Source organism: Microtus oregoni, unplaced genomic scaffold (genome assembly GCF_018167655.1).
Source record: "Microtus oregoni isolate MIOR12 unplaced genomic scaffold, Mior012 000005F_ref0000423, whole genome shotgun sequence".
NCBI lineage: Eukaryota > Metazoa > Chordata > Mammalia > Rodentia > Cricetidae > Microtus > Microtus oregoni.
The window spans coordinates 9,010,069-9,027,348 of record NW_024543064.1 but is presented as its reverse complement, the minus strand read 5'-3'; the positions used below and the strand labels follow the sequence as shown (position 1 = coordinate 9,027,348).

At 45.2% G+C, this 17,280-nt stretch overlaps 1 protein-coding gene across 6 annotated transcripts in view; it reads right to left on the bottom strand.

Annotated features, from left to right (window-relative positions):
* LOC121447808 (vacuolar protein sorting-associated protein 13D) overlaps positions 1 to 17,280 on the bottom strand; it is a 227,914-nt gene that overhangs the window by 200,438 nt on the left and 10,196 nt on the right. For 5 of the 6 annotated variants that reach the window (XM_041651068.1, XM_041651069.1, XM_041651071.1 and 2 more), the window contains exons 3-10: positions 12,460 to 12,537; positions 9,674 to 9,864; positions 9,502 to 9,582; positions 6,680 to 6,796; positions 4,000 to 4,104; positions 2,613 to 2,783; positions 2,152 to 2,252; positions 762 to 930 (exon numbers count right to left, since the gene is read on the bottom strand). In XM_041651068.1, coding sequence (XP_041507002.1) covers positions 762 to 930; positions 2,152 to 2,252; positions 2,613 to 2,783; positions 4,000 to 4,104; positions 6,680 to 6,796; positions 9,502 to 9,582; positions 9,674 to 9,864; positions 12,460 to 12,537 — 1,013 coding nt within the window. The remainder of the gene's footprint in view (positions 1 to 761; positions 931 to 2,151; positions 2,253 to 2,612; positions 2,784 to 3,999; positions 4,105 to 6,679; positions 6,797 to 9,501; positions 9,583 to 9,673; positions 9,865 to 12,459; positions 12,538 to 17,280) is intronic. The other variant, XM_041651072.1, reaches the window with a different exon arrangement.

Sequence of the window (17,280 nt, the reverse complement as noted above, 5' to 3'; positions counted from 1 at the left end):
GGTCTGAGCCATTCACAAAAGCAAAACAGATAAGGACCAAAGCAGCCCTGCTGCCTTCCCTTTGCCCGGGAGAGGAAGGGAGACAGATCCAGGAAGGGGTGAGGCCAGGACAGGATTTCGGCAGGGCTGACTCTAGGGTATCTAGCCCACAAATAATCTAGATAAGGCAGCCTTCTCATCTCTGCCACCTGCTCTGGCTTCACCTCTACCACCGAAAAGTCAACTGAAGTCAATCACACCAACTAGGATTACATAGAATGCAGGCCAAGTCTACAGAAATTAGTTACAGACTTAACAGCTAGACTATGTGCAAAACTGGAAGAGACACTGGGGACTCCATGAGAGTCTCCCGGAACTGCAAGCATAGAACTGCATTCTGTACCAGAAGGGATCTGGCTGGCTCATGGCCATTTCTGTTTCCTCCTCTCTGATGGCTTCTCAGGGAGCAGGGGTGGAAAACGGACTCACTACATTCCAAGGAGTTCCCTCTCTAACTCTAGCCTATAAAACTATGCCTCCAGCATGGGACTTTGTATCTTCACACACTCGACCTTTTTTTCAGCCTGTAAGATAATATTCTTAGCTAAGAGTGGTGGCTCATGCCTGTAATTCTAGGACTATGGAGATAGAAGCAGGAGGATTAGGAGTTCAAAACCAACCTCAGCTACACAGACTCTGAGGATAGCCTAGGCTACATGCAACGATGTCTCAAAACCAAACAAACAAATCAAGAGAAAATAGTAAACAAGAAGCCCACTCACCTTGTCATCTGCAGACAGCACAGCTCCTTTTAACTTGTTGAAATATCTGTCCGTGTAAAACACAGCATCTCGGGCACGATGCAACAAGAAATCCCAGGTCCAACACTTCCTCTGCTCTCTGATCTCATACAAGTTAGCGTTCAAGGCAAAATACCACCACTCTCGACAGCTGCAACAATGTGTGACAATGTGTTATTCCTTCCAGTAAAAACCACGACAATGCTCTTGGTCCAGGACAACCCCAGAACACAGGTTACTTCTGAGACCTTTCTCATATCAAGCCTTTCTGTCTTGGGTCCACTTTAACATTAAGCTAAACTCAATGTGCAGAAGAGTAATCTTGGGGGTGGGGGGACAATTAAATTAAACTGTGTGTCAATAACAGCACAGCATGTGATCAACGAGCCTCACCCAGGGCAGTCCCTCTCCAGGAGGAAATCACTGCTGGAAATAAGGCAAGCACCATCTTGAGACAGTCACCACGGACTTGACCACTACAGATTTAACTGAGTTTCTAAGGACATGCTTAGAAACACATGAGATCTTTAAAAAGGTTTACATGTATCTCTGTAACATGAAGAGAGGGTTTATGGGACAGGAAAGATGGCAGCAATTGAGAGCACATACTGAGGCTGAGCATGGTGGCACACACCTTAGATCCTAGTGCTTGGGAGGCAAAGGGAGGCAGATCTGGGAGTTTGAAGACAGTCTAGTCTATTTAAATAGTGAGTTCCAGAATGTCCAGGGCTATATAAAAAGACTCTGTCACAAACAAACATAACATACTGTCCTTATAGAGGAACAGAGTTCAGTTTCCAGCAACTACATCAGGCAGCTCACAACTGCCTTTAATTCTAGTTCCAACCTGATGCCCTCGTCTGGCCTCTGTGGCTCCTGCATTCATGTGCATACACAATCATACACATATCCACAAATATAATTTAAATTAAACTGTATTTTTAAGAAAGAGGACTAATGTTTGCTCTGGAAGTCAGAGAGCACAACCTATACAGAGAACAGAGAAAAGGAGGACACACCAAATGTCACCAAGAAAGAGCAATCTGCTTACTAAGTGACAGCAAGGATCTTCTGAGTTTCACTGCTCTCATTCAAAGAGTGGCTCTTACCCAACAGAGGTAATCGATACTGACAACAGATACTTCATGCCCTTTTGTCCCAGATATAATTTCTATTTTCTCAGAGGTAACACATTCCGAGTTTAAAACCTAACCTGCTCTACCAAAGTTAACCCAACCCTTTCTTCTGCAGTCACAGGTGCCCTTTCTTCTGCAGGCATGTGTGAAGGACAGGAGACATGTTTCTGATCTGTGTACAGGAAAGCATGCTGATGTACAATGCACTTATGGGTAGCATGCAGCAGTGCCCTTACTTCTTGGACACGGCCACTTTTGGTTTCCACTTCCGGAATTTCACCTGCCTCTCCTTCCGCTCCAGCTCCTTAAGGAATCCCATGATCTGCCGGTACTGCAGCTTTGTTAGGGAGGAAGAGACACTAGATTAGGATAGAGCTGGTTCTTTGGCTCAGTCAAGACCTACACCGAACAAGAACAACTCAATCTGCTGAGCTGGAACCCAGTAACCAAAGAATCAACAAGAGGCATGCCGGGATGGCTAGCTAGTTATCCTGTGCTCTTTGCTCAGCACTTAAAAACACCAAATCAAAACCGAAACTATGTGGACAAGAACCCAATTTCACCATGTCATCCACCCGGGTTTGCACCTATCAGACTCTGGACTAGAGGGAAACAATGCTGAGGACACCATTATAGAGTGGTTTTCCTTTACTCTAATTCCCAGCAGTGGGTCTGAGCCTCTGGGAGGAAAATGTACCTGGGACAGCTTCAAGGGAATGGTCTCCAGCTGAATATCACATTCAATCCGTGGGCTGTGCCGGGACCTCAGAGGCTCCTTGGAGCAGTTTCTTTTCAAGAGGGCGGATGCACACACAGGCTCCAGAATGTAGTGATGACTGCGACTCTCCATGCTTCTGGCCATGGCTTCCTGTGTCACAAGAACACTGGCTCTACACAGACCAACCTTCCTTCTGGCTGTTTCCTTCTACTCAGGGACTGTAAGCTGAACAGTTAAACTAAGCCATGGGCTAGGTCATAGCTTCACTGTCACCTAATCTACCTTAAGCCACCTTGAGTTGGGGGAAATGAATCATATTTCTCCATTTCACTGAAGTGCCTACATTTGTTTGGTTGGTTGGTTGGTTTTCTTTTTTTCAAGACAGGTTTCTCTGTAGCTTTGGAGCCTGTCTTGGAACTAGCTCTGTATAGCAGGCTGGCCTCAAACTCAGAGATCTGCCTGCCTCTGCATCCCAAGTGCTGGGGTTACAGGCATGTACTACCACCACCCGCTATAATTTCTTTACAAAAGACTAAGCTAAGCCTTTCCACAGTCCTTCCCTAGCACTAACACTGTCTGTCCATGTAGAAGTTTTAAAGGGAAAGCCGGGCGGTGGTGGCGCACGCCTTTAATCCCAGCACTTGGGAGGCAGAGGCAGGCGGATCTCTGTGAGTTCGAGGCCAGCCTGGTCTACAAGAGCTAGTTCCAGGACAGGCTCCAAAACCACAGTGAAACCCTGTCTCGAAAAACTAAAAAAAAAAAAGAAGTTTTAAAGGGAGGGCCCTGGTGATTTGAAAGAGATGCCTCAGCAGGCCAGCCCCTCCAATCTGCTGCTCCATTCACTCAAAATCTTGGTGTTCAATTCCTACTGGCCAACAAAATGCTAATGACAGTGTGCCCAGATGCACAGTAGTAAGAACCAAGGAATCAGACACAAACACATCTTACAAACAGGATGTTAGCCATGGGTAGTGGCTCGTGCCTTTAATCCCAGCACTTGGAAGAGAGAAGTAGAAGGATTTCTGAGTTTGAAGCCAGCCTGGTCTACATAGTGAGTTCTAGGACAGCCAAGGCTATACAGACAAACTCTGCCTCCAAAACAAATAAATATTAAATTAAAAAAAAAAAACAGAATGTCACATAAAAAAGACACAAAAACATCCACAAGCAACCTGATCCTAGTTCAAATACACAAGCCATGGTACATATGAAGTTCAAACCTGAAGACACAGTAAGCATCTCAGGCAGACTCTAGACAGAAGATGCTTGTAGAGGGACAGCACAGGGGACCACAGCCTGCAAATCAGGGTCCCTGCACCACATTCCTTTGGTACCATCTTACACCAAACCTCCAGCCAGATCATACCTGTAACTCCGCCTGAGGCAAATCCCCCAATAAAGTGCAATCGACATCCCAGTAGACACTAAACTCAGCCACATCCAATTGTTTTTTCCGCATTAGCTTCTGTACCTGAGGGAGAAAGAGGAAGAATAGGATGGTCACCTTTAATATTGGATATTTGTTGTTCACTCAACGTTACACATCAGGTACTTTGCAAGGTACAAGGGATACAAAAACGAAGGAAAACAGTCTACTCTCATACAGCTCAAACTCCATGCATGCAAGGCCTGGCATCCCACATCTTTGATCCAAGGACTTAGGAGGCAAAAAGGCCATCCTGGTCTATATGGTGAATTTCAGGACAGCCAGGGGGAAAAAGTAAGACCCTGCCTTAAAAATAAACAAATAAATAGACAAACAAACCAAATTCAACCAGCTGGCAATACCAAACTGCATAAATGTTTTTAATTAATTAGAAGAAGCAGTGGGAGGATATTTAAGATTCTATGAGCAAACAAACAAAATATCACTAGGCAGGGGAGTGTCAAAATATCTGTGAATCTCAACGAGGCAGTAGTGGCACAAGCTTTTAGTAACTACCAGCACTTGGGAGGTAGAGGCAGGCGAATCACTGTGAGTTCAAGACCAGTATGGTCTACAGAGTGAGTTCCAGGACAGTTAACGTTACACAAAGAAAGTCTATCTTGAAAAAACTTACAAAAAAAAAATCTGTAAATCTCATACAAACGACTGAGTCAGCACAAAAGGCCTGCTATCTTCGGGGGACAGTGATTCCGTTTCTAAACAAGAACTCCAAATGGCAGAGAAACAGTATGGATACACGTGCATGGACACATATTTGAATGGGACATCAGTTACGTATTGAAAAGGAATCGTGGAATATTACTAGAGTATCGGTTTGGACAGAGTCCTCTTTCAAGAAGTCACGTTCACCCACAAGTGTGAATGTGTCCTTATTTGTAAACACCACCTGTGCAGACAGAATCAGATTAAAATGAAGCCATCCTGGATGAGTATAGATACAAAGCAAATGAGTTGGGTCCTTGTAAGAAGTGAAAAAAAAAAAAAACAAAAAACAGGAGACAAGGCCTTTGAGCACCAACATTAAGACTGGAGCAACACATCTAGAAGCCAAGGAACCAGAGGCTTCCAGTAACCCTGAGATGGAGAGGGACATGCACACACTGACCCTGAGATGGAGAGGGATGTGCACACACTGACCCTCCGGGCTTCAGACACAATCTTTCTGACTTCTTAATTTCATGTTTCTGGTTTCTAGAACTAGCAAATAAATTACTGCAGCTTTTTTATTTTTAACCTTCATTTTTGTTTAGTTTTGTTCTATTTGGAAGTAGGGTCTCACTATGCTGTCCTTGGCTGGTCTAGAACTCACTACATAGACCAGATTAGTTTTGAACCCAGGACCTGCCAGTCTCTGCCTCCTGGGTGCTGGGGTTAAAGGATGTGCCACCACATCCTGCTGTTTCTTATTTTATGTGTATGAATGTCTATACATCGTGTGTATCCAGTGTTTGCCAAAGCCAGAAGAAGATGCTGGATCCACAAGCACACAAAGCCTCAAAAGCTATAAACAGCTGTCCTAGTAAATAAAAATGACAGGATGCTGAGGTGGGCATGGTGGTGCACATATAATCCCTAGCACTTGGGAGGTGAGTACAGGAGGATGAAAAGCCTAAAGAGGTGTTTAGTAAATTACATATCCAGTTCAAGGTTGGCCTAAGCTCCATGAGGCCATCTCAAACTTTGAAATAATCTGTCAACTTTTCTTTGTCAACAATATCAACCCCCTTTGCCCTGCCTGACAGAACACTTACTCTATTTTATAGAGTTATCCGACTCTAGAATAGGAGATGCAATCAATTAAGACAGTTGCCAGGTATAGTACAGGCCTACCATCCTGGTAGAAGATAATTTTAATGTCTTAAATTAAGACAGTTGCCAGGTATAGTACAGGCCTACCATCCTGGTAGAAGACAATTTTAATGTCTTAAATTAAGACAGTTGCCAGGTATAGTATAGGCCTACCATCCTGGTAGAAGATAATTTTAATGTCTTAAAAGTGAAAAACCAAGAGTATCTAAAGAGTGTGGAGAAGCAGTGTTTTATCAGGTAGTCTAAAACACCATAAAAATGTCACCTAATAGCTTATAAAAAAGGGGACTGTGTGGAAACCATTATAGACATTCCCAGGCAGTAGGTGAAACTAAGCAGAACAAGTTTCCTTGGTGATTGACAAAGAAGTAGAAAAATGAAGGATGAAATCCTTTGCTGACAGGAATTCTTTGCACCTCAGCTGCTCTGCGCACAAAACCAAAGTGAAGCAACAGGTCAGTGAAGAGTGACTGTTTCCCTTCCCAGCAAGTGAGCTGCTGCCTACACACAGGACACACACATAGGGACAGGCAGAGGCGGTGCACGCCTTTAATCCTAGCATTTGGGAGGCAGAGGCAGGTGGATATGAGTTTGTAGCCAGCCTGGTCTACATAGTGAGTTTCAGGACAGCCAAAACACACAGAGAAATCCCTTCTTGAATAACAAAAAAAAAAGAAAGAAAGAAATAAAACACCCACATAGGTGGGGAAGTAGTATGACTTGTTTACCTAACACTGAGGGGCTCCTAGCAGGGTTTTATTCTTGGTCTGTGGTCAGATCTCATACTCACAGGCTCATTTACAGCATTCTGCATGGACACATTCTTAATGCAGACACCAAATGCAAAAGGATGAGAGGGATTGGTAAGGCCATCTTCAAAGCGCAAATGGACATCTTGAATTTTTAACTGCAAAGAGAGAGAGGGAAAACAATTAGTAAGTGTTGCGGGTAGAATCCTCTAGGTGGCATCCAACCACATAGGTCACCTACTCACAGGTTTCCACTGTGCTGGGAGTTCCAAGAGGACACGATCACAAACCACTCAAGAATGATAGTTCATTGCCATGAACGTTATCTCAGGAAGGCTACAATGCTCCCATCAAATCATTCCACAAGTCAATGTAATCATTTAAGTCAATGTAAACATTTAAACAGAGGGATATCAAAGTGATGGCTCAGCAGCCATGCAAGCCTAGCAACATGAGCTCAATCCCCAGAAGACAGAAGGACAGAATAGACAAGAGAAAGTTGTCCTCTGACCTCTGCACACATACCTTACACACACATATCAGAATAATAAATAAATAAAACTTTTAGAGAGAAGAAGAGAGAGAACAGCATCACTGAATCCAGATAGTCAATCCTGCCACGCTTGTCTCTAGGAATCTGAGCCCAGGAAAACCAGTAAGGCATGTAAGATCTGTGTGAATCTCACGTGTGTTTATTTCTTCTTTCTCACTCTGCTCAGTGAATTAAAAATAAACAATTGGGCCTGGGAGTAGCAAAAAAGTAGAGTGTGTGTTTATTATGTGCAAGAGCCTGTGTCCAGTCCTCAGCACTATGGGAAAGAAAAAACTATATACAACATGTGGTCAAGAAAAGTGGTCAGCATCATTAGACATTATGAAAATACAAACTAGGCTGGGGAGATGGCTCAATGAGGAGGAACTGTTGTTTTGCAAGGATGAGAATGAGTTCAAATCCCCAGCACAACACAGAAAGTCAGGCATGGCTGCACTTGCCTGCCAACACTGAGGGGACAGAAACAGACAGAACCCAGGACCTTGGTGATCCAGGTCCTGGATCAGCCTAGTCAAAATAGTAAGCTTCTAGCTCAGGGAGAGACCCTGTCACAAAGCAACAAGGCAGACAGTAATAGAGGAAGACACCTGACATCCTGCTCTGGCCTCAACACCCATGAACACAAGGGTACCACCTCATATGTATGTGCATGCCCAACAAACATAAACCACACACACCACAGAGAAGGAAAAGAAAAAAGTTCAAACAACAGTAAGTCATCGCTCAATCACAGTATTGATACCAATGTGGAGAAAAACCAATGCTTAACACTGATGTCAAAATCATAATATAGGCCAGTGAGGTGGCTCAGAAAGTAAAGGCACTTGCCATCAAGGCTGTTGATTTGAGCTCCATCCCGAGGACCCGTGTGGTAGAAGGAGAAAACCAAACTCTTCAAGCTGGCCCCTGACTTCCAAATGTACACACACACCACACAAATAAGTAAATAAAACTTTGTAACGAGCGGTGGCGGGGTCCTTGGCCCTAAATGGCATAAATACATCACCGCCCCCAGGCTCAGAGGATGAGGAGGTGGCAAAGACACGCCCACCTCGCTCATGGACCTGCTGCAGTGACTTTCTCTACATGAGACCTGCGCGCACATGATGAGCCATGCCTGTGATTACACTGCAGAGAAATGGCCTTTTGGTCCTCGAGAACGACATTTCTGGGTCCAGCAGATAGCGAGGCAGGTAAGGGTGCTTAAGGTAAGGTAAGACTGGTGACCTGAGTTTGATCCCCAAGACCCACACTGTAGGAGAGAACCAACTGCCACAGCATATCCTCAGGCTTCCACATGTGCCTCCCATCCCCAGTCAATAAACACATGTGTAAAAAAAAGTTTTTATGAGAAAAAATTCCTTTGTTGTAGAAAATATGTACACACATACATACCACATAATAACAGGGTTTGGGGGGGGGTTGTTTTGGTTTGGTTTTTGGTTTTTTAAGACAGAGTTGCTCTGTGCAGCCCTGGCTATCCTGGAACTCACCCTGTAGACCAAGTTGGCCTCAAGATGACAAAATCTGCCTGCCTCTGCCTCCCAAGTGCTGGGATTAAAAGGCCTGTGCACCACCACCCGGCAATAATAACATTTTCTAAAAAAATCAGTGCCCTCAAGTACACCAAATTTTCATCCACATTATGAAACTAACAACCTCAGATCATACTTTTGAGGAACATAGCACACACTGAACACACTGCAAGAGAACCCTAGAGACTTTCAGTATGGACTGTCTTGTGCCATTTAACGGAGATTTCATCCCCTGATCCCATTCCTAATGATGGAACATGCAGCCCCAGCACTGCAGTGCATACAACTTCCCTAAGACACATCAGTGACAGGTCAGATGCCTGAGTGGCCATTCATAGCTCACAACACACCAGGCAATGGGGACCCCATCTCTCGCATTTTGTAGATGAAAAAACTGAGACCAGAGAGGTTAAATGACTTGCCCCGAAAACAGTCATTGAGACCTAAGTATCTGGCTTCTGAGGTGATAACTCCTTTAGCAAGTGAGATTCCAACATTAAAAAAGAAAGTGTGTGGTGTTGGGGGGGGGGGTGTCAAATGGAAATGCCAACTCACACCCCCTGAAGCAAGGACAACCTGGGCCCGCCTCACAGCGCAGGACTTGCTTTGCAGGTTTTCCCTTTGGCACAGCCTCCAGAAGGGCACACCTGAGCAGCAGCCAGCCCACACACACACTGCACCACAAAAACCCACAAGAAAAGAGAACTCAGAAGCGAAAACACATCTAAGGCTCAGAAACCCTTCATGTGTCCTCGTAAAGGTTGACAGGGCTCACCTCGATGTTCTCCACAATCCTCGTGACTACTGAGGCGGTGACAGAATACCAGTAGGGTTCTCCCTTCTGCTGCCGCTCACTCTGCAAGGGAAAGAGCCAGTGTCAGCACAGGCTGCCCTTCACTGTTGAGGACGACACAGGTCCCCTAACACCCAGAGGCTCTAAGCCTTGCCTTCCATCTGTCCTCCAGGGCTTGAAGCAGCACTTTCTTACGCTCCCTCTCCAGCAGCTTCTCCTTCTCATCGTTGAAGTCCTGGATTTTCTCAGGGGCACCAATTAAATGGAGGCCAGAGATAGAGATCACCCAGGGGTCCACATGTGGGCGGTAAAAGGGGATCTGAAGGGTCACTTTCCCAATCAAACCTGGGAGGAGAAAAACCGCTCATTAGACACCCACACATTTTCTAGCTCCCTTTAAAGCATACAGATTACGTTCACCATTATTTACTTTCTCAAAAACAAACCTGACAACTGTGGTGTCCATTTAAGAAATGCTGAAGAGACAGAGGCAGGAGGAACACAAGTCCAAGGTGGCGGGGGGGAGTGGGGGGGATGGGGGGGATTTAGCTCTAGGGAGGAGCAAGGTCTTGGATTCTGATCCCAGCATCAGAAGAAAAAAACAGAAAAATCACAAAAACCAGCAGCAAGGCAACAGCGGCAGGGCATGCCTATAATCCCAGCACTCAGCTGACTAAAACAGGGGCATGGCAAGTTCAGAGCTGACCTGGAGAACAAAGTGAGTTCAAGGGTAGCCAATGAGGCTCCTCCTACATATGTGAAACTAGTGTTAGTAAGAGCAAGATTACAATAAATAAACTAATTAATTAAAAAGAACCAGCTACCATGAATTAAACTGAAAAATGCCTAGTGAGTCTTTTTCATATCAAATATAGATTATCTACTATGCACCTGACCACACCTTGAACGCCTAGGAAGTGTCTTTCTTCCTATGGCACCCACCCGCACAGACCTTGGTCACGGAACTCATATCTTGTTAATAATTGGCTAGTTGACAAGTATTTGTCGAAGTTACCATCCTTACATATTTAACCCTGAATATACCCAGCACAAACTAAAACAGACAACACAGCTTATGCACAAAGAAACAAGAACCTGGGATCAGAGCTACCTGGCCTGTAAAAATACACTTATTTCCCAATTTCTTCCATTTTAGCCAAACCTTTAAATTCAACTTAATAAAAGCAGCTCACTGAACACGGTGGTGCATGCCTCTAATCCCAGAACTTGGGAGGCAGAGGTAGAAGGATCTCTGTGAATTTGAAGCCAACCTGGTGACATAGTTGCAGGCCAGCCAGAGCTACATAGTGAGACTCAGTCTCAAAAAGCAAGGTGGAGCATTACTAATGTTATTTTCCTTTATATGTGGTTGAGGAAAAAAAAAAGGCCTTTATATATTCATGTTCAAGGCCCAAATATTGCATGTTCAGCAAGGGCTCTACACTGAGCTATAGCCCTGTCCTCACAATGGTATTTCTAATGATAATACAAATGACTGATGGTCTAATCCAGCAGTAAGTTAAGAATACTGGGGGTGGGAATGCAGTTCAGTGATAGAATACTTGCTTTGCATGTACAAGGCTCTAGGATTAATATTCACCACCATGGGAATATTTTACAAAACAATAATGAAAAATGAGTTTTCTGCCGGGCGGTGGTGGCGCACGCCTTTAATCCCAGCACTCGGGAGGCAGAGGCAGGCAGATCTCTGTGAGTTTGAGACCAGCCTGGTCTACAAGAGCTAGTTCTAGGACAGGCTCCAAAACCACAGAGAAACCCTGTCTCGAAAAACCAAAAAAAGAAAAATGAGTTTTCTCTAGAAAAATAAGATTTGTAACAGAACTTTCTAACAGTCTGAATTAGTGCACAGTGGCAGTTATCTATTTGGCTTGAGACAAGGTTGTATATAGTCTATGCTGGTCCTAAAGCCTGACCTTCCTTCTCCCTCCCAAATGCTGGGTTACAGGCATGCTTTGCCATGCTGGGCCACAGTGGTAGTACAGACTGAATGTGCAAGAGGCTACAAAGCATCTAACAGACAGAACTTTATACATCTTATTCACTTTTTGTAAGAAACAAGGTCAAGTTTGCAAACACAATATTAGAAAACCATCAATTTTCCAAGAGTTTCTCTCTCCCTCCCTCCCTCTCTTTTTCTGAGGTAGGGTTTCTCTGTATAACAGTCCTGCCTGTCCTGGAACTCAGTTTGTACTTTGTAGAGCAGGCTGGTCTTGAACTCACAGAGATCCCCCTGCTTTTGCCTCCCCAGGCCTCCCAAATGCTAGGATTAAAGGTGTGCACCACCGCTGCCTGGCTAAAGAGTTTCTCTTACTCCTTCAATATTTGAAGACTTTCTTCTGTAAATGACCAGTGTCAGCATTCTTGAAGCTTTCAGATTCCTATCTGTCGGTATGTTTGCTTGTGGCATGCATGAACGCACACGCGTGCGCGCACACACACACATAATTGTAAAAAAATTTTTAAAAGAAAATACCATAATCATCCTGTGGTTTTCTGTGTTTAAGGGTGTGTGTGTGTGTGTGTGTGTGTGCGCGCGCGCACGCGCGCGTGCGTGTGTGTAATGCTACGGATGGAATGGAATCCCAGGCCCTGTGCATGCTAGGCAAGTGCTCTACCACTGAACTACATCCCTAGCCCTATTCCCTGATGTTTGGTTGGTTGGTTGGTTGGCTGGTTGGTTGGTTTGGGACAGGGTCTCACTGCATAGTCCTGGCTGTCCTGGAACCCTCTATTTGGACCAAGTTGGCCTAGACCTCACAGAGATCCACCTGCCCATGTGGTGAAACTTATATGAACTGATGCAAGCTCTCAAACTTCCTGTCTACATCCTGGTCGAGCAGATACCAACTCCAGGGCTTTTGACTCTCCTGCCCAAACAACTCGATCCCAAACCTTCCTCCCTCCTTTGGTTCCACGTACCAGCTTTGACTTCAAATGGCAATTCCAGTTCTTTCAGGGCATCCTTCTTTAATGGGAGGTTTTCTAATTCAACAGCACCTAAAAACAAAACACCATGAAATGTCCACCCAGCAAAGACACTGCTGTTGCTGTGCACAGAGCACTAAAGGGTAGTGGCCATGGCGATGCCACCACTAGCCCAAGGCTTCTGTCTGGAGTACTAATCTGACCACTCACTCTGAGCCACCCATGACAGCTGAAGCACAGCGGCCGGAAGAGCTTAGGCAAGATCCTAACTATTCTGTAATGGGCCAGACAGTAAATATTTTAAACCTTTATATTATGACAATTACATTCATTTTTAAATGCTTTTTATTACATTTATTTGTGTGTATTTGTACAAGTGCACGCATGTCATGTGTGTCACAGTGAACAACTTGCAGAAGTCAGTTCTCTCCTTCCACCATTTAGGTTCCAGGGACAGAACTCAGGTTGCCATGCTTAACAGCAAGCCCCCTTACCCACTTCGCTATCCTGTTGTCACTTCCTTTTCTTTTCTTGACTCATGGGTCTCACTCACTACGTTGCCCAGGCTGACCACAAACTTCTGGGCTCATAACTATGCCCCTAGCTTAGCCTTCTGAGTAGCTAGGACTAAAAGCATATGCTTTGGAGCCTGTCCTAGCACTCGCTCTGTAGACTGGGCTGGCCTTTAAACTAACTCAGAGCTCCACCTGTCTCTTCCTCCTGTGTGCCGGGATTAAAGGTGTGTGCCACCACTGCCAGGCTTCAGTTTCCTCATTTTTTCAAAGGTTTAAAAATGTAATGGACAGGGGCTGGAGAGATGGCTCAGAGGTTAAGAGCACTAGCTGCTCTTCCGGAGGTCCTGAGTTCAATTCCCAGCAACCACATGGTGGCTCACAACCATCTATAATGAGATCTGGTGCCTCTTCTGGTGTATATATGTTAACAGAACATTGTATGCATAATAAATAAATCTTTAAAAAAAATGTAATGGACAACTAGGGGTTTCAATGGTATTCACCATACATACATAAAACCCTGTGCTTGATCCCCACCAAAGAAAATGTAACACCACCATAGTGGTACATTCCTGTAATCCCACAATTCAGAGAGAGAAACAGGGAATCAGAAGTTCCAGATTATTCTTGGCTATACAGTGAGCACTCAGGAGGCAGAAGCAGCCTGGTCTAACAAGAGCTAGTTCCAGGTCCAGAACAGGCTCCAAAGCTACAGAGAAATCCTGTCTCAAACATGCCCCCCACCCCAGCCGCTGCCAAATAAGAAAAAAGATAGCTCAGCAGATAAAGGTGCTTGATGCCAAGTGTGAAAACCTACATTCAATCTCCAGGACCTACACAGTACAAGGAGAGAACAGACTCCCAGAAGTTGTCATTAGACCTCTTGCACAGAAGCATTCACACACAATAATTAATTAATATTAGTAAAATTAGTAAAAGCCATCCTGAGCTAGCAGGTTAGATCTGGCATGCTGGCTAGTTTGAAGACCCCTAGCTTAGACTAACAGGTCCCACAAGACTGCCATCTTCTGACTCTCTAAGATGTAATAAAGGCTCCTGGGTTTGGCCCAACATCCCCCAAATCAGAATCTCTGAGGTTAAAACACAAGAATCTAGCAGGGCAGTGGTAGCGCACACCTTTAATCCTAGCACTGGAGAGGCAGGCAGGCAGATCTCTGTGAGTTCGAGGCCAGCCTGGTCTACAAAAGCTAGTTCCAGGACAGCTAAGGCTGTTACACAGAGAAACCCTGTCTCGAGGGAAAAAAAAAAAAAAATCTGCTGTGGTTTTTAACAAGCAGTTCCAGCCCTCAGCAATGCCTTCTCCCAGAATTGACCATAGGTCACAAAATGCTTGAGAGCCCATGGTTTAGTTCATAAAACTGAAGGCAGGCAGTGGTGGTACACGCCTTTAACCCCAGCACTCGGAATGCAGAGGCCGGCAGATCTCTATGAGGCCAGCTGGTCTATATATACAGTTAGTTCTAGGATGGCCAGGGCTATAGAGAGACCCTATCTCAGAAAGAAAAAAAGTAACTAACTAAATAAAACCAGTCACCCAAAAGTATTCTTTTTTTTTCTAAAGAGACCAAATGGACTCTCTGTACCTCCCTTCCTTAAGGCACAGTATCTAGTAAGAAGGCACAGAAATAACAGGGCCAACTTGTACGATGACTCCGAACAGGATGTGCAAAGACAGGGCAGCCAGCTCTAGCTCTGCTACCACTGGGATCCAAATGTCCACCGAAGGCCCATGAATTAAGGGATTATCCCAGTCCATGACACTACTGGGAAGCAGCAGGGCCTTTACTTGGTAGAAGTTAGAGTATTAAGGACATACCCTCAAAAGGGGTACTGAGACTCGAGCCCCTCACTGACTCTGCTCCCCATCTGTCACAGGGTAAGCAGGCCTGCTCTGTCAGGCACTCAACCATCACTACAGGCCCAGGGGCAATAGGGCCAAGCAACCCATGTGAACCAAAACTGTGAGCCAAAATAACCTTTCCCAGGCTGGAGAGATGGCTCAGCGGTTAAGAGCATTGCCTGCTCTTCCAAAGGTTCTGAGTTCAATTCCCAGCAACCACATGGTGGCTCACAACCATCTGTAATGAAGTCTGGTGCCCTCTTCTGGCATGGAGACATACACAGACAGAATATTGTATACATAATAAATAAATAAATATTTTTAAAAAAATAACCTTTCCCCTTTTAAACGAATCATCCAGGTATTTTATCACAGTAAGGGAGGGCTGACGCACGGGCTCAACTGACTGTGCAAGCCATTTATTTGCACATATACAACCAAGCTCTACTCTGAAGGCCACAGGGAGACGTCACCCCTAGCCACAAACTGCTGAGGAGAGGGCCTTGGAATGATAAAACTGTTTGCACAATGCAAAACCATTTCTGAGCCACGTGAATCTGTCTGGGATGGGTTTTTTGAGAACAGCTGGTAGAAAGGCCCAGGAACCAGGCAGACAAGGCAATGCAAAGATGTAATGATGTAGGCTTGGTACTTCCCCAGATAAATGACTGCATTTATTTGCATATCTAAAAAGAGGTCAAACCTGGCAATTGGGCAGATTCAAGTGTAGTATCTTTTTTCGGGGAGGGGGGGTCCCCACATCACAGCTTTAAGACTAAACTAAAGTAAAATAAGCCTACTTCCAAAGGTGGAGAGAAAATAATCATAAAGGAGAAAAAAAATCAGAAAATCTTCTCCTTAAGTGAAAATGACTTTCAGAGAGACAAGCACAGTTTCCTTTTTTGTTTTTGCAGCACTAGGAATAGAAGACAGGTTCTCGCAAACGTGCAGTGAGTGCTCCACGTGCGGTGAGTGCTCCATGTGCCGGTGAGTGCTCCACATGCAGCAGTCACGCCCCGGCCTCTTCTCATTTGCACTGAGAATGGTCTTATTTTCCATATGCTAATCTGGCACCAAAGCAGGTGGCTCCTGGGTTTCCCTGGCTGCTGTACTGCTCAGAAGTGGAAGGAACTCACACAGAAAACATTAAAGAAGCTGAAGCAGGGAAAGCATAGCAGGTGCAGAAAGGAAAGAGAAGAAACAGAAGCCTGCAGCAAGCCAACAGTTAAGAACAGCAACAACAAAAAAAAAAAGTAATGGTTCAAGATAGAAAACTAGTTCTCTCTCTCTTTCTCTCTCTCTATCTCTCTCTCTCTCTCTCTCTCTCTCTCTCTCTCTCTCACACACACACACACACACACACACGCACACGTGTGTGCCCACGACCTGCCCTGCTGGGAAGGGCCCTGCCCTGCTAAGAAGGACTGCCTGAGAGTCAGGCAGCAAAGCACCCAAATGACTTCGGCGTTTTCAAGGCCAGACGCCAATTATTGATTTCCAGGCAAACAATTTCCTGGCTTATTCAGGGATTGCTCGCCCCAAAATGCCTCACCCCACACTGGCCAGAGATGTATTCACTGACACTGTGGTGAACTCAGGCCTCGGGGGACTTTCCCAGACATCTCTAGTGACCAGATTCTCTTCATTCTGCTCCAGGTCATTTAAAGGACCAGGCTGAAGAGGGCTCAAAAAACAAGGGGGTGGGGATTGAAGTGCAGAGTCCTCACATGACAAAGCCTCTACTTTCTGACTCCCCAGTGCCTGCTCCTGGGATTCACTCCACATGAAGAGTGGCGACCCCTCCTGTGCAACCCACTGAAACCCTTTTCTGCTCACTCAAAAGCCACCCACAGCAGCTTTCCCCGGGCCCTACAGACAGAACAAAAGGCTCCTCTCCCATGCACTCTAATGCATAGTGTAACTTCTTTTGTAGTTGAAGACAGATTCTCACAGGCTAGTCACTCAGACTAGCCTGGAACTCACTATGTACACCAGACTGGCCTTCAACTCACAGCAATCCTCCTGCCTCATCCTCTCAAACGCTGGAATTATAGGAGCCAGCCTTCATATCCAGCTATTGCCTCTAGATAAGTTAACAATGGCTGGCGTGTTGCTGTTTAATTTGTCTCCCCAACAGGTGAGTGGCTCTGAGGACAGGGACTTTACAGCTGCGGTGGGACAATGATAGTGACAGCACCTACTGCTTAGTGAGGTCTTACTGTGTGCAAAATATTCTATCGTTATCCCTCTTTCCCCCAAACAGTAGACCTCAGACTCAGACCCTCCTAATCTCCCACCCACTCGTGCAGGCAAATGTTCTCCCACCAGGTTATAACCTCAGCCCCTGGATTATCGCATTAAAAAAAGACACATTTACCAGGAATTCAAAAGAGCCAAGAGGGAGATGTGGGAGGGCTGAGAAGGAGGATAGGGAAAAGG